Source organism: Patagioenas fasciata, chromosome 4 (assembly GCF_037038585.1).
Source record: "Patagioenas fasciata isolate bPatFas1 chromosome 4, bPatFas1.hap1, whole genome shotgun sequence".
In the NCBI taxonomy this organism is placed as follows: domain Eukaryota; kingdom Metazoa; phylum Chordata; class Aves; order Columbiformes; family Columbidae; genus Patagioenas; species Patagioenas fasciata.
This window is the reverse complement of record NC_092523.1, coordinates 29,167,346-29,190,107: the sequence shown is the minus strand read 5'-3', so window position 1 is coordinate 29,190,107 and position 22,762 is coordinate 29,167,346. Positions and strand designations below refer to the sequence as shown.

General features: G+C 35.9%; 1 protein-coding gene across 9 annotated transcripts in view; it reads right to left on the bottom strand.

Annotated features, from left to right (window-relative positions):
- The window catches only part of FIP1L1 (factor interacting with PAPOLA and CPSF1), a 43,073-nt gene that overhangs the window by 19,356 nt on the left and 955 nt on the right, over positions 1-22,762 (bottom strand). For 4 of the 9 annotated variants that reach the window (XM_065836595.2, XM_065836598.2, XM_065836601.2 and 1 more), the window contains exons 2-11: positions 22,722-22,761; positions 20,365-20,422; positions 16,849-16,952; positions 14,586-14,647; positions 14,284-14,391; positions 13,010-13,140; positions 12,662-12,730; positions 10,036-10,145; positions 1,514-1,607; positions 301-454 (exon numbers count right to left, since the gene is read on the bottom strand). In XM_065836595.2, the coding sequence (XP_065692667.1) occupies positions 301-454; positions 1,514-1,607; positions 10,036-10,145; positions 12,662-12,730; positions 13,010-13,140; positions 14,284-14,391; positions 14,586-14,647; positions 16,849-16,952; positions 20,365-20,422; positions 22,722-22,761 (930 nt within the window). The remainder of the gene's footprint in view (positions 1-300; positions 455-1,513; positions 1,608-10,035; positions 10,146-12,661; positions 12,731-13,009; positions 13,141-14,283; positions 14,392-14,585; positions 14,648-16,848; positions 16,953-20,364; positions 20,423-22,721; position 22,762) is intronic. The other 5 variants (XM_065836600.2, XM_065836604.2, XM_065836599.2 and 2 more) reach the window with 3 other exon arrangements.

Sequence of the window (22,762 nt, the reverse complement as noted above, 5' to 3'; positions counted from 1 at the left end):
GTTAACATGTACCTCTCAATAGCACTAACGGTAGCTGAATTACAGAAAAGAGCTTCTCACTTTAATAATTTTCAAGGACACAAGATCCAACATTTACTTTTTAGGTAATTATTCACTACTTGGGACTACGCATACTGAGAAAGTAAAGATGGAAGTTTGTGTTTCTGTCTCGCAGATTAAGAAAAGAATACGAAATTTGGTATTTCTGCACATATGCATGGAATGTGCTGTCTTTAATTCCGTACAATCAAGCATTTGCATCTCTCACTTTTCACATCATATGTACTGCAGGATATTTACCTGGTGGGGGAATCAGAGGTGGAGCAGTACTGACAGTTGGAGGGGGTGGGAGAAAAGGAGGTGGTGGAAGGTGGGTAGGTGGAGCTCCTGGAGGGAAAAATGGAGGTGGCTTGGTAAAATTGTCTACTTCAGGATTAGATCGTTCTGAAAGAACCTGTAAAATATCAAACTATAGTTACAATTGCTATGTCAAAAGGGTAGAAGGTAGGTTACCTCTCTTCCTAGTTACTTCAACAGGAAAGTATTACTTATACTCCTAAAGAGCCATATTCAGATGGTTTAAGTTCTACCTGCATTCCTACGTTCTGTGTCCCATACCTGACAGGCACCTCTGAGGATCTAAGAGCAGCCAATAGGGAACAACAAACCAAGTTTGAGAGGGAATATAAACTATCTGAATATGGCCCAAAACGCCAGTTTATATATAAAGGAAAATGTTTAAAAAATCAATATAAAAAGCATGAAAAAACCCAAGACTACAAATTACTTAAACACTATGAGATCAGTTGAAAAACACATGGCAGTGTTTTCAGTATAAGCACTACAAGCCATTATTATTTTCATTGTTTAACCTTAAATTGGCATGGAAACGCAACTAGGGCACCAAGCAACCTTGATTCTTCTCCACATATAAGTCAGGAGAGAAAAAGTGTATTCAACCTTAATGTATTTAGTTGTTTTCTTAAGATAATCCAAGCCCATAAAGACTAAATTAATAAAAACTGATCTTACAGTTCACATTAAAATAATAAAATGTTTTTTAAAAGTACAATTAACTATTTATTCCTTCACAACTTATTTTTAAAATACTGCATTTCTCAAAGAGCATATGAAAAGGCTTTCACTTCCAGCACTAGTGTCTGTCAGGAATAGGGGAGAAACGGACATCGGTTTAAATCTTTATCTTTGTCACTAAGTAAACAAAATCCTACCCCATGCAGATCTAGCAGAGCCAATGCTGTCTCCTGGATTGTAAATTTGCAATACTGCTCATTTCCTTTCAGTAAGAAGTATACCAAAACATCTATCTTTTGGAATATATCAAATATTTCATCTTAGTATATTTCAATTAACTGCTGCAACTTTCTCCCTGAACTTAAAGCTACTTCTGTATTACTCATTGATACACAATGAAATGTTTTAATCAGAAGCTATGAGGAAAGCAAAAACTGTCTTTTAGTCAGAGATAGTGTGCAAATCTGCAGTATAAAACCTGTATGTTGCTGTTTTCATTAGCACGCCGTCGTCCTTCCACCCTGCTGATAGTGATGGTCTGTCCAATCACATCTATTGTGCCAGCTAATCGCCTGCAACACAGGACAAACCAGAATCAACAAGTAGAATTAGAAAGGGAAAAAAAAGAGAAAAATAAAGATAACAAAGTTTTATGGACTTCTCTCATTCTAAATGTCACAAGTTCCTTCTCCTGTATAAAACATAAAAGACTGTTTCTGAAGAACATTAAATGTGATAAATTTGCTGAACTATGCAAGTATGTAGAACCAAATAATACTGGAGGATTCAATGGAAGATCAAATGAAGGTAAGTTAGGAGGCAGAAATAAACAGAAGCCCACCCCACCGTGCGTACTATTGATACTGCAGCACATACTGAACAAAATCAGCTGCCATCCCTCTTGGAATACAGAATGTATACAAAACTAGTAGACATTGACTCTTAAATTAAACCTTGCATGAAACTCAAAGGAATCTTAGACTAGCCATTCATACTTCTGTTTCTCAGTTTTCCAAATGCAAGATGTTTCTCTTAAACACCTCTAAAACACTTGCACAGCTAAGCACTATGTTCACTTTCATTAAAGAAACCAACAGAGCAGCACAAGACCCACCTCAGTCTCCCTTAGAACCCAATCAGGCAACTAAAGAACATAATGTAAATTAAGAACATCTACCAGAGAAGTTGTTAGTAATGGATTTTTAGAGAAAGATGACAAGAGAAGTGACATGCGTAACACACATTATTTCCCTCCCAGTTTTGGCCAATCAAAAACTTCAGGACTTCCATGCAACTGTGTTTAATAGCCCCCGATTAACTTGCATTTGCATAATCTCTTTTGAACACACTTTTACTTTTTCTCCAGTGATAAGATTTGTTTCAGTTATTTTTCTGCCTGACAATTTTATTTGGTGTCCTACAGTCCTTGTATCTAAAAAAAAACAACCAAACAAACAACAAACTCAAACCAATAACCTGTTCTTTGGCAACGTACTATTTGCGGTACCTCTGTTGTATCTCTTCTCAGTTGTCTGTTTCCCATGCTGAACTAGTCCACTTCTCTCCTCATAAAAAACTGACTCTATAACTTTCACTATTTGTTTAATCTTTTTGTGAACCCTTTCTACTTCTGCTATATCTCTTCTTGTCTGACATAAGCAGAACCACAGATAATATCCAGCTCTCAATGCATCATGGCTGTATGTACCACCATAATGACTTGTTCCAGTTTGCTCCCCCTACTAGGGAGGACTACCACTCTTACTATGGCTAACACTTGCAATCAAACTGACATTTTGGGAAGCAGCTACAATAATTCCAAGATTTCCTTCTCAACACATATGATTATTAATTATTAATGAATAATTTGAAGAAGTGCATCTTATTTAGAAAAATGTAATCCAGGATTTAAATTTTCAATGATTTTCAGTGATTTTAGTTCACTACAAACAAATTATACCAGTCCACACTGGAGTCAAATGTGTGACCTTTAAATCCATATGTATCTCACTTCAGTTTTCAAACCAGTCCAGCTATTAAGCTTATGCCTCTTAGACTTCAGTTGTTCCTATTATAAAATTCTTAACTCCCATGTACATATTCACCTAGTCTGTTAAGAGAGGTATCTTTAAGCCCCCCAAACCATCTGATACTGTGGCCACATAGCTGTCAACTGTAACTTTTTAACTTTTCAAAGCAGATTAAAAATGCTAAACTGGGGGTAAAGGCATGATGGCATTCCATTGGATGCAAACACCAGAGCTTGAAGTATAATCAATCTCTCAAAATCTTCAATAAATCAACCACATGGGAATATACTGACAGTAAAGAAGGATTCCAGGCACCACACCAGAAAATAGTATGACAAGGATCTGAGTGTTACCTACTAAAACTAAAACGTGGTATCTGTGACAACGGAGAACATTATTTTGAAGAGAGGAAGAACCTAAGTATAGTGAGCTTTCCTTTTTGCAGCCCCAAAACAACAAAACCCAGAAACCTAGCCTTAGAGAGAACTATTATTGTTATGCAGATAGAACAAAACCTACCTGCTTTGCAGCCCATGGGTAATTTCTAAAAGAGGTTAAAAAGCAGGATTCACTTAGGTCAACTCCATTAGAAAATGAGGTACAGAATTACATTGCTAATGGATGACAGAAACAAAGGTACATCTGTGTCACACCTATAAGGGAAACCATAGTAGAGAAAACTGACAATATTTACCAATAGCATGATATACAACAAAACAAAAGAAAGACTGGGAAAAATCTGTCAAGAAATTACAGAAAAGAAATCCATAGAAAGAAAAGAAAAAAAAAACAAACCCTTCAAGTTTTAAAAGACAAGTTCTTGTACTTTTTGTATCTAGTGGACTACTAACCACATTAACAGCAGGGAGAACCGCTGGAAGTTGGGACTAGAGGCTCCGAGTTCTGTCAGACTGACACCTCTGCCCCCAGTTGCTCACATACCTCCACTCCACTGCAGGTGAAAAAAGCACAGCAGATGCTAGAGTATGAAGCAGCAATTAGATCTCCCAGAGATCATCTAAAGTTCCTTGGCAGGCTGCATACTGAGCATGAGCCAAATGCCCTTCCTTTGAGCTCTGCAATGGCTGGGTTTAGAGCTTCCTCCTGGATTTCAAAGCAAGCTCATTAAGCACAATGGTTTAGAGGAAAAAAAAAAGTCCAACTGTGCAAGAGGCTGAGAACACATCTGCAAACTAAAATGTTATCTACTACACAGCAGCCTCTCCAAGGACAACACAAGTTCAAGAAATTCTCTGATCTTCTAACATCTCATCCTAAATGTCAGATTGTTTCACTCCAAATCCTGAAATAATCAACACCTGCTTTCCTAATCCTCCTCAGTGGTCTTGCATGGTATTCCAGCACTGCCACACTTTTGGTTATAATTATTTTGCTTCCAGTAACTAAACTGAAAACACAGGTATTATAAAACAATTTCTAAACCAACTGTGTTTCACTACAGAAAAGACAAGCGTGTTTTCATAAAACAACAAAGCTTTATCTCAGTCTTCACTCTGAAAGCTCATTTGGTTTCTACAATACTGCTTCTCCTCCATTGCTGGTATCTTGTCTAATTATCTAAAACCAGACCCTAGGAAAGTCATTTTACCTAGCTTTACTTCTTGTATATGATAGACCAGTCTCTGCTACAGCAAGAAGTCCCTCCTCAGGTGATCCCGTTTGGCTCACTGCACTGTTTTACAGGGCTTCCACTTGGGAGAGATGTACATCAAATCAAGACTCTTTCTCTCTCACACTGCTTGCACACAGCCAGCAACTCTTGGAATCAGCACTGAAAACACAGGCAATGGACACCAACGCAAAAGTAGTGGGAATTAAAATAATATGTGCATCAACCATACTGCAACAATGCTTATTTAGGCTTGAAAAGCAGCCCAAATAAAATTCTACATTATCACAGGATGCAAATCTAGACTGGTAGTTGGTTGTTAGACTTCAACTATACTGAAATGAACAGGGCTTTCATTTAATTTTTCTAGGGCCTGAAGAATACACCTATGCTCATTTACTCTCACTGAGCTGGTGCTTTCTAATTTTTTTTTTCAATAGTGTTTTACAGTTGTATGTCCATTCTTGTTCCCAACAGTTGTAATGATATATGAGTTCAAGAACTTTTCATCATACCACAAAGCTGGCAAATTTTCTATTTCCAAGACTGTAATAATGATTTCAGCAAGTACTCCACATGGAACAAGAGAAAGCATTTATTCAATTGCAAATGGAGCGGCAGACGACACCACTGTCAAAAATGTAACCTTCACAAAGGCAAGAGAGGAATCTGAAATGTCCAGAATGTAACAGTTATTCAGTTTAGTAGAACTGGTAAATTGGAAGCCTTGGATCTTGATTAAGTCATAGCAAGTTGGCACATGAGGAAATTGCAAAGACTCCCCAGCCATTATCTAGCTTAGTGATAAGATGTTAAGCAGCATTACCAGGCTTCTGTCTCAGCACTGTATGCAAAGAAAAGGAAGGGGTTGGTTTGGTCCTTACATGATGAGGGCACCTGGGATACAGATGCGTTCCCAATTGATACACCCAAACATAAAAAGGCAATCCACACGTGTGGGATGCACATGAACCCAGAGCAGAGTTCATGCAAAGTGTAGCTTGAAAGGAACATTCCAGCAACTCAGTGAGTGATTTCACTCTAATTAGAGAATGGTTATTTATGAGCTATTTTCACTATGAATACCGCACTCCATGGAGATTTAATTCAGAAATATATCACTTGGCAAGCTAAGCTTACTTAGGTTCCACAGAGTAAAGACAAAGGGGGGAAAATAAGAAGGCGGGGAAAAAAAAAAAAAAAAAAAAAAAGAATTTTTTTTTCCAAATTCATAGTTTCAGAAATCCTCCATCCCCACCACAAGTAATATAATGAACTGCTTTTTCAAAAAAATTCAGAAATGGTTTAACTACTGGATGCCACATTTATTCACTAGACCTATGGTCTAGTCTAGGAATTACAGAATTATAGTATACTTAAAAAACATATTAGATATGTTCCTGTGTTCCTTCTTATCTTGCTTATGTGTTTTATGCTTTATTTCCCCTGCCTTGAGGACAGCCTCAGCTTTGTTGAACCAAGAAACAAACAAATTTAATACAGAAATCACTGACATACAAAACATTTTTTCAAGGTAATATCTGAGTCTTCATCATTTAGTCTTGCGAAGTTAGTTCATGAAACAAGAGAAACCTGTAATTTTTTCATAGTAATGATGTAATCACAAATCAATTTTCTATAAAAATTCTGTTTACAAGCACAGAGAAAGCCTAACGCATTCACAGGCTAATTTATCTGAAAGCAAAATCAATTTAAATGTAATGTACTCTTTAGTAGTAACTCAAAAAGCATAAATACATGTTAAAAAAAATAAGAGCTTTTGACAGAATGAAGTTTTGTGATAGATAACTATTCCAGGTATTACTGGCATGAGAAAACACCCATTTTTGCATCCAGCTTGTAAATGAAACTTCTGGTTATTCCTCTGCTACTAAAGAAATACTATCTCACAGTCCTTGAAAACGGACAGAAGAAAAAGCACTGGTCTAAAAACCCGTAAGACCTCTCTATGGCCTGGCTGGTTAAGATAGGTTAGAAATATGTTAAATCCTCTTCATGTTCTAAAAAGTATTATACTGAAAAGAGATCCCTTCAGGTTTTTACCTTAATTGTGGCCATGCACACAATTTTTAATTAACTAACTCTAGACAACAAACATTGTATTTTTATACCATATTGTTTCTAGATGATGTGTATTTATATTAAAACATTTCCATTATGTTCTAACTCCTCTTTTAGAGCTAAGCCACACATCATGCTTTTCAATAGCCCTAAATATCACAGAATCAATACGAGATGTTCCGGTGTCATTTCTAAACAACTAATAGCTTAGCTATGGTTAAGACAGCAATTGTTTATTAATCCAAGCAAAATTACTCAGACACGTTGTATGAACAAGCACTGAATTTTTCTCTGAATTAAACATTTGGGATGCAATTTTAGTGAAGTAGTAACTTTTATTTGCTGGTGAGCAATAATTCTGTTTGTATTTAGCAAACTACACCCTCCATATTGGTAACGAGTAATATTCTTGCTAAACCTCAGAGAATTTTTCTTTGAGAATTTCAACTGAAATCATATGGAAACACCTACTGTACTCAAACTAAAAAGGTAAAAACAGTAGGCACAGAAATACTTTAATGTTTGTTTACAAACAAATAAAAAAAAAGCAAAATCCACCATCTGTCCTCAGACTTCCCATTAAAGAGAAATACGTGCTGCAATATCTATTTGTAAAATCATCCACCAAGCAATGCTACTCTCCTGACTAGTAAATGGGGAATTAAAACATTAAATAAGGATGCCCCGATTTCCATACCCTCCCTTACCTTTATTTGTGTGCATCCCTCCTATATTGTTTCTGCCACTTTTTGATGCCTGAGCTGGCTTTTCTGGAGACAGTGCTCCTCTATGACTGAGAAGAGGTGCCACTTGTGGTGAGATAAACAGCCTAGGTCTTTCTTTTCTTGTGTCTGTATCTTTTCTGCTTTTTCAGTTCTTCTTATACCCAGCTCCTTACCAATTCCCACACCAAGGCTGCTATACTCAGTTGTAGTTTTCCCTCCTTTTCACCAAATAAATCAACTACTGGTAGAACCTGATAGAAGTTCTACTGCTACATGAGAAATGTGTCCAGCAATTCCACAACAAAGCTATTGCAAATGCTTCATGGCATAAAGGCAATTACTTCGAATTACCAAAGAGCTGGACTGCCCAAAATTTCTGCTTACCTAAAAATCAGCTCTTTAATAAAGAAATTAAAAAATCCAATCCTCTAAACCGCTGCCTGATTTTAAAGAAATTAGTAATATAATTTTTTATAAACAGAAAACAGTATCAGCATTCTGAAGAAGTCATTCAAGTAGAAGTATATGTAATCCGTACAGTTAAGATGCACTCATTCACTGAGCTAATCTCAGACTTTTAAGCATACCATTTTCTTTCAAAACCTCTTCTGACCACTTGGCAGAAATACCTTTTTCTTCAGACAATAATATATTTTAAGCAAATGTATCCAAAGGAGCAGATATTTAATATGGAAAGAAGTCAGCTTTGCCATTGTAACAACCTACAGTTACAGTATTCACACTAAACGTTTATATAGCAACATACTAACCATTGGAAGGCATAAGTAATACAACTAGAAATGTACTATTTTGTTTCTCCTTTATCTACACATGAGATCAACTTCACTTACTATCTTCTTATTCTTAAAGATATACAGGTTTCCCAACCTTTACTAAGATAAATTTAGTTCCTGGAGAAAATAAACATGTCTTAAATTTCTCAGGAAAGCTCTGATCAACAACCAATATCCTAATTTTAAAACTTTAAAAAGCAAAAAGATGGTCACTTAAACTTGGGATTGCTAACTTCAGGCAGGAAAAAAAAAAAATCACATAAAAATGCTGAATAAAGATATCTATGGTAAGACAGGTTTATCCTAAATAGACCATATGACAAAGATTTCACTTGCGAAGCCTACACCATGCACATATATGACCCTATTGTATTACACTTTCTCACAACAAATGCAAATCTCACAGAATCACTGAATTTTTGCAATGGATTTTTTCTACAACTTTAAGCTTAACTGTATTTCAATATGCTGGTCGTTAACTACTTTCTAAAGCGCTATAGAGGTTTTCTGTCCACTAATGAGATGCATAAAGAATTAAAATCCTGTAACAAAACCTGTACTAAATACAGATTTGCAATCCTTACCCTGTGAACAGTACCTTGAATTTTGAGAACTCTGTTACAAGAACATCACACATCAGAAGCAATTCAGAAAAGAAAAGGTTTGGTACAAAGTTTGGAAGACCTGTACTACTTCATAGACAAATAAAAATTAATTAAAACAAACCAACTAACCAAAAGAAAACAACACACTAAAAATCTAGTAAAAACAGAGTAGTATAACTTGACAGCTCAGAGAATAATTTAGGCTACCAGGAGGAATATTCTAGGAGTGAAAGAAAAATGCAGGTAAAAGTATCATGATTTTTTTTCCACCCAAGAGAAATACATTTAGGTGTTGAACTGACTCTTAAAGGATGGAATAAATGAACATCATTGCCTCTGAATTAGTCAAGGTACTTACAGATGCAATGCTAAAGACAAGTCATAGATGCTAATCTTTAACTGTTGATGACAAAAGCATACAACCTCCTTTACTTCCCCTGCCACTATTTATAAAACAATTGTTTTCAATCTGTGCAAAACCAAAACGCCTATACTAGATCACTTGAAAAGGAAAGTAACGCAGAAGCATGGATTCATCCTAAGCCAGTGCCAGGTATCAAACAGAAGTAGTTTATAATAAAAAGAGAGAATGTACTAAAGCCTGGGGTTGGGAGAAGGAGGGGAAGAAACTCTAGTGAGGAAATAATTTCTCTAATTTCAAAGAAAGTATAGTAAAATAGTCAAATATGGAGAAGTTAAAGCGGCCTTGCAGGAAAGAGACTGGGTTCCAGGAATTCTTCCAGTCACTGAACTCATAGCTGTCCAATTACATTTTGTTTAACTGAGGTGTGTTAGCTAATACCCACACCTACAGAACCACGGTCAATCTAATTCTACTCAGAAAACAGTGTTGCACATCAACACCTGGATTTTTATAGCTGCCTTGTTATTTGGTTCTGCTGCTTCTTCCTCCCCTTTTCTTCTACTTTCTCTATCTGAATAGCCAAGAAGGTAGCACAGCATTCACGTGTAACTGTGACTGAAACAAAAAAGTGATGAGAATCACTTTTTCCCTCATTTCTACCTGTTACAGAAATCCGTTCTGCTTTTTTTCTATAAAAATTGTGAACTTCAAATACACAGAGGTAACAGTATAAAAGTTTTTTGGTCTTGAGTTACAACTATCTAACTGACCTGTTTGTTGGAATTCCTGATTTGAGTAATGCAGGAGGAGATGTGAAATCAGCTTTGGTCGATTGTACTGCCAACTCTTTCTCCAAATTTCCAGTTCTGCCCTGCTGTACCTTCAAAATAATGTTTTATCATTAGTTTAACCTCAGAAGTATAGTAACCCCAACACTCAACATAGCACATAGTCAATACAAAAAGAAAGTAGGTCCAAAATTTTATAAAGAACTGTCACCTTTGCATAGCTAATAAAACTCTGTATTTTATAAGGATATACTACTTAAGTACCATGTTTAATATGTATATAAGAAAAAATATGGCAGAGAACAATTTATTACAGATATGACAGTTTTAATATTTATTTTCCAAGCATTTGATTTGGATGTGAACAGCATACCAAATTGTTTTTCCTGTAGTATTTCCTGTATGAACAAAATAACACCTTAATTTTTAAAAGAAGTAAAATTATTATTAAAAAAAAAAAAAAAAGATGTCTTCATAATCTCAACAACAGAGATATCTAACACATTTGCTACCCAAGAACAAACCATGAGACAAGAAACAGTCTGTTCTCCATCTGCCTTACTGACCATGAGATCTAGTAACTAAATTTCCAAGTCATACCAGGAAGTCACCTCATACTCTGGTTTATGCAAACTTTAAGAGATTTCTCATTAGTTCAAAATAAATGCTTCAAAAACATACTACTTTTTCTGAAGTACTACAAAATTCCACTTTATTAAAGCTACACCAGACCTTTTGTGCAAGTACATGAAGTTTTGTTTGACTTCGGCAGCACGTTATACATGAAAGAAAAATATGTATGGGTTAGCATTAAAGACAAACCCATACTAATTCAGTTTTTAAAGATACTCCCACTGCACCAGCCATATTGCTACATCACTCTAGCGAGGTAATTAGCCAAAGATGCATTAATCACTAAGATCAAACCTCAAAATTACAATTGAGAATGAACAGTCTTAATAATACAAAAATCATCCTAAAGTCATAAAGCATTTTCCATTTATTTAACTTGGATACCAGGGATTTTACATAACTAAGTTTCATAAATAGCAAAATATGCTCATTATGGTATAGGAATCTAGCTAGTTCACTTATGGTATAACATTATACAGGCTCTGATCTCATAGCTTCTTGTAGGCAAGTGAACTACTAAGGTTTTGCAGAATCTCACTTCCAAATACAAGCATTTATTTCTCAACCCCTCCAAAATGCACATAAATACTTAAGATTCATTAAAAAATGAATTAAACCGTAGTATTCAGAAATATGAAAAGAAAATACTAAAAAGAGGTTTGGGTTAAGTATTTATCTGAAAAATCTGTGAGGCTTCTATTAAGTGATGAGTAACTGGAAAACGTAGGAGACAAAGTCTTACCAGTGACAGAAGATTAATCTAAACATACCACATAAATTACATGAGATTTAGTATTTCAGAAGAATGGAAAAAAAATAACAAAATTATTTAACAATTACATGTACACTTCTTGTAAAACACATTACAAAGTCTTACTTCAGACTCTTACAAAACAATTATTATCTGTACTGTTTGATCACTGGACCCCCAAAGAGTCAATACTGAGACAGAAATAAGGGAAGCCTTAGGTTAGAATACTTATCCTTCCTTCTGGGCAACAGTTCAGAGAAGTTTTGAATGCAGCCATCAGCTACAGTGGCAAATCATAACTTCCACTGCCCACCATTTCCACCATCCCATAACACTATTGTAATGATAACTGTGGACGGCCAAGAGCCCTGGGGAGCTTCTGATCTGTTCTTGCTAAGATAAAGTAAAAATGACTGGAGACACTCAAGTAGCATCTCAGGGGAAACAAGAACCTGTCTGCTACTGACATCACAGGAGTAAACAGAAGAAAACAGTTCCAAGTCAGTTTAATGACAGCTCGTGAACAAAAAATGACCGCATATTGAAAATAAGCAAAATAAATAACTGTTGTATTCTTCTTTCAAATTTAGTATCAAACAAAAGAGTTGATGAGAAAATGAGAAGTTGAAAAACAATGTTCAATGCTTAAGATAAATCCTGTCATACAGATTTTTCTGCTCTCTGAAAATCAGCATTTCTGAATGTAAAAATACTATATATAACTTGAATTATTGCCATATAATCCCAAAAGGACAACAGAAAAATATGGAAGATTGATTTTCACATCTCAGAGTTGCCAAGGATAAGCGTTACAAAACACAATGAGAGCTACAAGGCCAAAGGAAAAATAAATATGCCATAACAGGAAAAAGAAATATGCCATAATCTACAAAAGCTTCCTCAGCACATCTGCACAAATTCTTTAACCTGCACAAACAAATGCACTACAACTAAAAATAAAACATCACATAAAGAAAAATTAGTTTCACTGGGATATTTGTTAGTTCACCAGGCCACTAACTCACATGCTTGCAGAATGGTGACAAACAAAGCAACACTTTTTAATTGGCATTTTGTGTCATTCACAAGAAGTCACTGATGTAAATTGAGAGTTTGAAATAATGGCTATGTTCATTTCAGTTGTTCTTCTGTCAGTCTGTGGTGGCATGGGAAGCAATACTCAACAAAAATGAGAGCAACCAACAAAAGTTTACTAAAATTCACCTTCAAAAGATGGTATCTGCCATCGAGAATCTCTGCACTTGGTCTTACTTCCATAGCATTGTCTTCAGCCTAAGTTAAATAACACATTGCCCATTAAGATACCACACAACTCTTAAGTGATGGGCCATAACCTGAATAATGGTACAGATGCAATCTGGCTGCAGCTAGTCTGTCACACTACCCACAAAAACTGCCAGTGAAGCAACACAGACACATTCAAGGCTCGGGATGGGGAGGAAGGTGCAAACTCTAACAAATGCACTGACCTGGGCAGAACCAAGCTTATGGCACACAAGCAGCTTTACAGGGAAAAAGTATGTAGAATACAACAAAAGTTGTGCTAATTACCGTAATTTTATTTGTAGTTGAGGTAACTGGTAAAACTTCAAGACCCATTCGTATTCTCTTTTGTTTTTCACAGTAAGCTTTCCAGGTATCTTCATTGAACCCATAGTTGAAATAGTCAGAGAGATCAGCTCCTTTAAATAGAAAAGCATAGGTTTTTAGGACATTACAAAGTTGATCTTCACTGAATATACATACAACTCTATTTATAACATGAAAATGCACTAGCTATTGATCTAAAATCATACTACTGAAATGTACGGTACAATCTAAAATCATTAGAGTATTCATGGCTACCACTATTATTTCTGACTAAATGTTAATGTTTTAATATCTTGCCTAGCATCCTGTCTCAGGGATCATGAGTAGATACTTACAGAATATCATGGGATATTATAATCCCCGTAACTTTACAATATGATGCATGTAAGATCTACAGGTTTGCTGTATGGTCAGCGAGCAATCACTCATTTTTGCTTGTTCTGTATCTGACTCCTCATTTTGTTTTGACTCCTAATTTCATTTCATGCCACAAAGTATTTTTATTGTAAGAAAGAGACCAGACATAACTCAAATGCACAGAATATATTTCAAATAGCTAACAGTTCAAACACCAGAATATTAGGAAAGGTTTCTTTCTGTCCATGTTGTAGACACTATTTGTTTCACCAAAGCTATATACAAACACTAGAAAAAACTATACACAGCAACTAAATGTACTGCCACTAAAAAACCAGCCAACTAATGCTGATATTAGACAAGTCTGGCCAAATCATTTGAGCCAACCAGGCAATACACACAGGAAGCCCAGGTGGTATCAGCTGCTTCTTCAAAGTTTATGGACATCTATGAGTGAACACAAAAAAGCACAAGCAGCTACGTTTCCCCATTCTTCACGCTCAAACCTCCTAGATCTACTTTCCATTCTGCTTTACCTTCTTTCTTATAGCACAGACCAATGGCAGCAGATTTCACAGAAATACAGATTTCCAAGGAGAGTTCAGGATACACATTTTTAAAAAAAATAAAGAACATATCCTACAGTCTCTTTTTTGCTGACATATGTGTGGGATGTATATCAAGAAAGATGGCACACGCACAAACACTGCAGCATAGCACACAGGCAACACATAACTTTGCTGCTTTTTCCAAGTTATATTGTACAGTATCTTCTAGCTATATGGTAGATAACATCTACATACAGTAAACAGGAATTATTATTAATAAAATAATCTACCGAATAACAATGTATCAGTTAATGTAAACCAGAGCATTACCTGGCTTTCTCCAAGGTTTATCTTCAAAAGAATCTAAATCTACTTCCAGAAGTGGCACACCATTAATACTCCCCGGTGCATCTAGATCCACCCCTTTAACTTTTGCACCTGTGAAGAAGTTAGAAAGTTAGAGCCTTCTGTATTGCCCGAAGAAAGTTTTAACAGTTGTAACACACGTAAAATAGAAATAAAAGGTCAGATTTAAATTTATCAAGAAGTTTTGGAAGTGAAAATTATTTCCTTCATCCAAAACTATCAAACTTTTTTGCAAAACACCAATAATTCTGTGTAAATTTTCTTACCAGAAGATCCATAAGCTCGTCCTCCTGTCTTAATATTGAGATTCACAGGTGTCGCTCCATAACTTAAAGAAATTAACAAAACTGAATTAGACAGAGAAAACTCTAGAACTGAAGAAAACACAAAACAAGAGTTAGCTAGATCCAGAAACAAACTGGACCCAGGCTCAATCGCCATCCTGAATCTCTAGCTTTCCAAGCTGGTAACACTGTAAACGTAAAGAGATCAGCCTAGGAGGAAGAGAGTATACCTTTCTATGCTCAGTAGCAACTTCTCCAACTAATAAAGAGTTGTGAAGCAAGTCCCAGTCACTCTTCCTGAGTTGAAAGGATAAAGACCTTGACAGAAACAAGAATGGACAGAACCAGAAGAAGAGAGAAAGGAAAAACGCAGTTCATTTAGGGATGCAGATGACACTCTGGGGATTAGGGTAAAAACAAAGTAAGAAAAGAAAGAGTTTAGACAGATCCTTTTCTCCTTTTGTAAGTATTCCATTTAATCTGTACAGAAGTGAAAAATAGAAGAATTTCTCTACAGTGGTCAAAAGGCTGTCTGTTTCAATGTACTTCCAACAATCACCAGTCTTGTGACCAACAGAAAAGTATGTAACATTTCACTTTCTGAAATACTTGAGAGCTTTCTTCATAAAAATGCACCCAGAAATCCACATACTGAGCTGATTTAACTATCTCACGAATTACAGTGTTGTTCTTTTGGAACATTAAGAGCTAGCTCTCACTACCATTTACATGCAATGTATCCTCACAGGTGGTATCAACTCATAAACATGAGATTAGCATATATTAATAACCAGAAGGCAGTGTGTAGTTTACTATACCACTTCCATGCAGTTTTAGTTTTCATTCAAGTGCTACAACGGTATAAAACTGACACAAAACATTGAACTTTCTGATCTGTTATGTTGTATTCGTGCATGACTGTCAAACAAATCTTGATTTTTTTTTTTTTAACAGCAGTTGACTACCATATGAAAAATCATTTAATCCTATAACAGGAGCCTGTCATACTGAAGCTAAAATGAACAGCAATGTTGAGTTTGTTTTAGATTTCTGCCCATCCATGAACTTTCTGTTCAGAAAACAACCAATTCTTCATAAAACTTTCAACTCTAATTAGATTTAGAGTAATCTGGTCATTCTTTTCTGTATTAATGGAAAAAGCACCAGCAAATTCACTGAGAATATAAATCTAGCTTTGCTTCAGTGTCATAAAAGTTGAGGTCACTACCTACACCGCAAACATACTGCAAACTACTTAAAGCAGGCAAATAAAGAATTGAAAGAATTGCTATTTTTATATTACATTGATTTGCACAGTTAGTTTAGGATACGAAACACTGAAAGTTTAAAAATATTCTGTTTCAAAAATGAATAAATCACCTTATTTTAAAGTTACAGACATAATAATATACATGAGTCACCTACCTGCAGACCCATTATAATTCTATTAAGAAATGATGCTCTAGTAACTCCGGGTTTAATAAGTATAAAAACACATGGATTGCTGAGACAAGCAATCAAAACGCCTGTCTCAGAAAACTTTCATGTAATGAAAAATAATATTTTGAGTAAAACTAACAATGTTCAAAAGCATTCAGTGAAAAAGAAGTCCTTTATCAACAGAAGAAGAAATATGGGGCAATAACAGCAACAAATGTCTTGCATGGTACAAACGCCTAAACCATGTTCTTGAGAAATTATCTCTAGAGATTGGCAGCTCCATCCTGAAGTACATTAAAATATTATTTGAGAATATCAATACCAACTGGAACTACAGAAGTCTAATTACAACCGTATCCACTACAAACAGGACCAAGGACAAATGTTTCTAATGTTCTCTGTGCTTACCACTCTATCATTTGCAGCAAAAATGTCCCCATCACAATAATGGCCCTAAAAACACAATGTAACATAGCTATTCCATAATAAAAAACTCTCTGCCAATTTAGTACAATTATTTCAAGAAGTCTGAAAACAAAATTTAACTCCTATAACAGCTCTTCCTTTAAGACATTTTATTGATTTCGTTTTGCCTTCTGTTTGTTTTCAAGTAACTACATAATTGAAAACATTGTTAAAGAGCTTAAAAAAAACCCAAACAAACAAAAAACAAACAAACCAACCAAAAAACCACCAAAATTGAGATTATGTATACAATTCGACACTGGCAAGTATTAGAGAGCCTGAATTAATAATTAAACGTCATCTGGAAATTTCCCCCAGTTAGTGTTTGCAAATAACTTACCCATACTGCGGAGCTCCTGTTTTAATATCCCCTATGGTGACTTGAACATCATCTTCATCATCATCACTATCACTATCACTGTCATCCTCAGCCTCTGCCACCTTCTACGAAAGAAAAAGTCACTGCTTAGACAAAAAGCAGCCACTTACCTTTACAGTGGAAAAATAATCCAGATGAAACTATCTGTTCTAGAAATCTTTGAATGAAGAAAATTCTCCTTTTCCTAGACCTCAGAATTTAAGCATTAACAGTAAAATTAGGAGGCTGATCTGCTTAAATTCTACAAGTATCTCAAACATCTGTATTAAAAGGGGGAAGCATCTAAGATTCTGTTTCTGAAACATGACATTTCCTAAATAAACATGAAATGGTTTCCACTATCTAATATCCTTGTTCCTTCTATCTAGCTCATACACACCGGTTCCACTCTTACAATGCCATTCAGAAAATAACTTCTAGATATGCAAGACTAGCTTCTTGCCATCCTCAATTACATATATCCAGAGTAACTCAAATATTTTTCCATTTGTATATGAGCACTGCCCTTCAGATAAATCTATTCAATTCCTAACATCAGTAGACTACATCAAATATTTGAGATTTTTCAGCAAAAAACAGATACAAGAGCAGACTGCATGCTGTTCTGTCCCATAGCATTCAAGCTTGCTGATACATGTAATAATGTCAGTTCATACCGAGAGCTCATCTAGTCCAGTGTTTTGCTGCTTTGGTTCCCCTCCCAGAGACCACAGGGGAGAGAAAAAACAGGGCAAACACATATGACGCTGCTCCCTGACACTTTTTCAGCTGCTGATTATTACCATCTCAGGGCATTTCCTAAACCAGTTATGGTTTGACCGTTTAGTAACCCCCAGTGGATGTTCCTCTCAAGTACTTGCCCAGATTTCTCTTGATCTCAAACTGCCAGCAGCTACACTCTTTGGCAATGAGTTCCACAGCACTGTCTACTGCATGAAGATCCAACCTCTTTTATGTGTTTTTATCCTGGCTCCTACGATTTTCATTTAACAGTCCCAGTTCTCACATGGAAGAGACTGTGATGAGTCAATCTTTATTTATAGTCTCCATACATGATTTTGTTAGACACCACCATATCCTATGTATGCCTGCCTGCCTGGTTGAGAAGTCCTTGCCTAATAAGTCTACCTACCATTCCTTGTATGAAAGCTACCTCAACTACTTTTGCTGCTCTTCTCAGCTTTTTTCAGTTGAAGTAAAGCCTTCACATGAAGGGAACAGAACAGCACACAAAATTCAGGGTGCAACAGAACCATGAATTCATGGTATAGTGATATCTTCAATGTTGTTCTCTTCATTTCCTGCTATATCCCAAGGTTTAACTGTCTTTTAGACTCTTGACAAGCACTTCACCACCACTTTCATGGATCCTCCTACATATTGTAGTGCATCCCTGCTAAGTGGTAATGGTCTGCTCAGAGACCACCATTTTATTTGTAAACCTGGTTTTCCTCCCATGAACATCACTCTTCTTTTTCTATATAGAGTTTCAATAACCATTTATTAACCAGCCAGTTCTTCACAGACAGTCCTTGCTATTACTATCTTGAATAACTTTGTAACATCAGAAAACTTGTGATCCCACAACTTACCCCTTCTCTGAGTAATGTATAAACACACTAAACAGCACAGGTTATGCACAACATTCCAGAGAATCCCCACTGGAGGTGACCTTCCTTCACTGTGAAAATGGAACTTTATTTCTACCCTCTGTTTTCTATCTTTTACACATCAGCTACCCATGTGGGACTCTCATCCTCCAGCTGCTTAGTTTTTTTAAAATCCTCTGGCAAGGAACTTCTTCAAAAACTTTGTGGAATCCAAGTTAACTTTATCAACCACATCACCCGTATCCACATACTTGTCGAATCCTTCATCAGGACACTGAACACACCAAAGCCATGTTGACTCTGTACACGTAACCTGCAATTATCCAAGCTGAGCTCTAGCCCTTATTTATTATACTACTTATTAACTTGCCTGGTACATAAATTAGACAAAGCAGCTGCACAGAGGATGTTGGAGTGCAGTTCCTCCCTTCTATACAACATTAACTTCCATAACAATTAAGTCTAATCAAGGAGTGGGGAGGGAAGTCCAGATCAGCATAGATGTAAATGACAGCTAAGGACAGGCAACAGTCTTGCCATGCCCCACTGCCAAAAAGCACAAGTTCACCACCCTCACACACCAGGCAACCCACACAGTGGAGAGCCACTTGAAATCCATTGAACAGAAAATAAATTTTGTCTGGAGCATGTACATTTTCAACCAAAATCAATTTCACTTATAAAAAAAATGATTTCTTAATACTCTCCTCACAGAAATATTCACCTTTTTTTATTCAATCAATTTGAACACGACCCATTTTTCTAGGTTGCTGCTGACCCTTCATGTGCACCTTTTACCATAAAGTTCTTAATTTATGGAGATGTTCTAATGATATCCTAATAATGTGAGGCTTTGCATAGGTGAAAAACACAAAGATATGCAAGTACAAAGAAACTGCACCAATGAGGATCTTGAGTATTTCTAAATCAGTAAGTCAAAAAAAGTATACTATTGTCTCCTTGTACCTAACATATTAAATCTACTGCCCACTTACAGTATTAGCATCAGCACAAATAAACTTTGGTGCACTTACAATAAAGAGCTTTTCAGTTTAAATAGCCCAAATAAGCTTTTTAAGTTTTTTTTTTCCCCAAGTTGTAGTATCTTTCATAAACAGAGTATTAGGCTTACTGAGAAAAATATTTTTGAGAGGCTAGTCCTTAAAACTTGCATAAATACCATGACAATGGTTTCTGCATCACATGAGAAAATTCTTGCAAGACACAAGCTAAAAAATCCAGTGAAGTTAAACTGTAATTTTTTCATAGAACAGATTTAAACTACTCCCATTCACAGTAAACTGAGGCCTTTTATCAACATTGCAACTGTGAATTTTGTTTCCTGGTCCTTTCCTTCATTACACTAACACTGTCGTTATAAGACATACTGAACACTGAAGACTACTACAAAACCAGTCTGTTATGTTGCCTCTGAAAGGCACGTGCAATTCATCTCTCGAACCATATTTTCATGAAGTGTTGAAAATGCTTATTGTCTATCATGTTCAAAAAAGAAAAACAAACAGAGAATTCTATTTTCCTGTCAGTGAGTATAATTTTGAAAAGGATGTCTCTGAGAAAAGACAGCTGCCTTGAAGCACAGCCTTTCCCTCAAAAAGCTGGAAGTACTATTGATTTATTTTCTGAAAGTTAGATTTAAAAAGTGGACTGCACTTGGAAATTGGATTTCCTAATTTTATAATTTCTACAGAGTCCCTGCAGATAGTGTCAAACACCTTTCAGAAAAAAAACCAAAGTTGTACACTTACGCATTAATTCATTCAATGGTAAGTCCATAGCCAAATTACAAATACCCCATAAATCAAAACAAGTTAAAGCAGTATTTCAAAAACACATTTAAAACTACCGTTTTCACAAGGCCATTTTCTGCAGCTTCCTCTTCGCTTCCAGGTGGGGGTGGAACACTTAAACAAAAACAAACAGTAAAAGATGAAACCAGGTATTTATGCACAGACTACTTCACATGTATCAGCTAATGGTGAAAAAAGCCTTGCTATATCATTCCACAGAAGAGCCAAAGCTCCAGCTATTTTCTGCATTAATTAAAATAAATAATTTATTTTTTAAAAAATTTAGAAGGCTATAACTTTATATTAGCAGGATAATATCTAGCTACCTTAAGTCATGCTAACTGGTTGTTTGTAGAATAGTTGAAAGTAATAAGGCACCATACCTTTGTCCTTTTTTGAAATCAAAGTGAAATCTTTCAAGATATATGAAGGGAGAATAACAGGTTGGTTTTTTTTTTTCCCTGCAGACTGACATTTTTCAAAGACATAATGGAACAAACATACAAATATCTATAGGTAATGTTGTGCTGAATCAAAATCCACACATCTGCATTGTGAAATTTTCTTCCATGATACGGAATAGCTACAATTCAATGATTAATTTAATTATACTTTAACTGTAGACTGAAAACTACTAGTCCATCTAAAATGACAAGCACTGCCAAATCCATGCAAATGAGCTCTCTCTCATTGGGCTCTTATCTACTGCTGTTTCTTACGCAGCAATATTTTAATTAACACAGCTCCATTAAATGGTAGGATGTTGCACCACAAGCAGCAGAGTAAGCAGGGAGGCATTTAGAAGCAATATTCTTTCACCGAGAAGACATCTCTGAAATGCAGTGAGCAACTGCCAAACGTTATTGAATAGAATGATTTTGATCTTGTCTTCTGTTGGCAAAATACTCACTGATGAATACTGCCTCAAAACCCAACATAGCCCAGGTATGACCCCAGGTTCCAAGCCTGACCATTTCACTAAATCACCCAGTAAAATGACAGGCTAGCCACAGAACCTAAATAAAACCTCACAATTTTTACTTATACGAAGAATGCCAAAACTGAGACCAGAGACCAAAAACTTCTAACCCGTAAACTGTCACCATGCTTCCAGAGTTCCAAACACAACCCATAAGATACATAAGCTACCATCTGTTAGGCTTTTTAGTCCATAACTATGTATGGAGGCAGTCAAATGCCAAGCTAGACACTCCTGACCAGAAACAGAAGTAAAACACCACTGTTTCTAAGGATCATTTTGTTGCCAAGCAAATAGTTTTCTTAACAGTAATACTGAAAAAGGTACCAGGTCAACAAAAAGCAACTGAACACAAGGAATCAATTAATATAGAACAGCTTCCAAATAAATAAATAGCAAATAAATAATTGTAATTCTTCATCCTGGAGAAGAGACGATTCAAGACGAATGCAACAGTGGACTAGAAAATAGTTAAGTGACATGGAAAATGGGACAGGAAACTCTGTTTCCTATACTACAAGAGGTCATCACTGCTGTGGCACACTGTGTCTGTCAAAAGCTGTCATCAGCTCAAAAAAGCAACTGAGCAAGCCTATGAACAGGAAGTCCACCAAAGGTAACCAAATTCAAGAGTTCTCATAGAAAAAACCTCTGATAACTGGAAGCATTTACAGAAAATAACAATGCATGTTTTCTTGCATGGATTTCCCCTTTATTTGTTTAATTTATCTTGACAATTAACGATTTCCATAGTTTAGCAATTGTGAGACTTTTTTCATTCACTATGAGACTGACTCCCATTTCCAGTCAGTCCTTGCTACCAACCTCCATCAACCTTGCTAGATTTTCAAAGGACCATCTTTGTGCTTTCTCTCATACAGTTCCTTATAACTCCAGCAGGTTCCCCCAAATACTTCCACAGCTTTTTCTAACTTTATTTCAAATACTCTCTCATTAATAACAAAATCAACTCCGAAACCCTTAGCAGATGCCTTATGGGACCTGCACATCAAACTACTGAGTAATCTTCCACTGTTTCCTTGTATTCCTCTTTCTGTAATTATATAGTAAACTCTTTGAGAGACATGTTATGTTTCATTTCTAAATAATTTAGAATTATCTGATCCATTACTAAGACTGCAAAGCACAATGATTACAGAAATAAGAACCTGTTGGCATTTTGTGAGGGGCTACTGTTGTCCATTCAGTTAAAACTGAAAATAACTTTTATACTCAAGCGTCCCAATTTCACAGGTAAAACCATTTCACAGAAAAGGCAAGTCATTCTAGCAGACTAAACATACTATCTTAAGGGGATTTTCAAAGACAGCAGTGTGTGTTCAGGCACCACAAACCCTCAAGCAGCTGGGAAGAAGAATGAATACAATGTTTGTGCAGCCACACTACAGAACATCCAGTTGTCAAGATACTCACCTAGTTTTTTCTTCCTCTGGTCTCTCTGTTTCATTTTCATC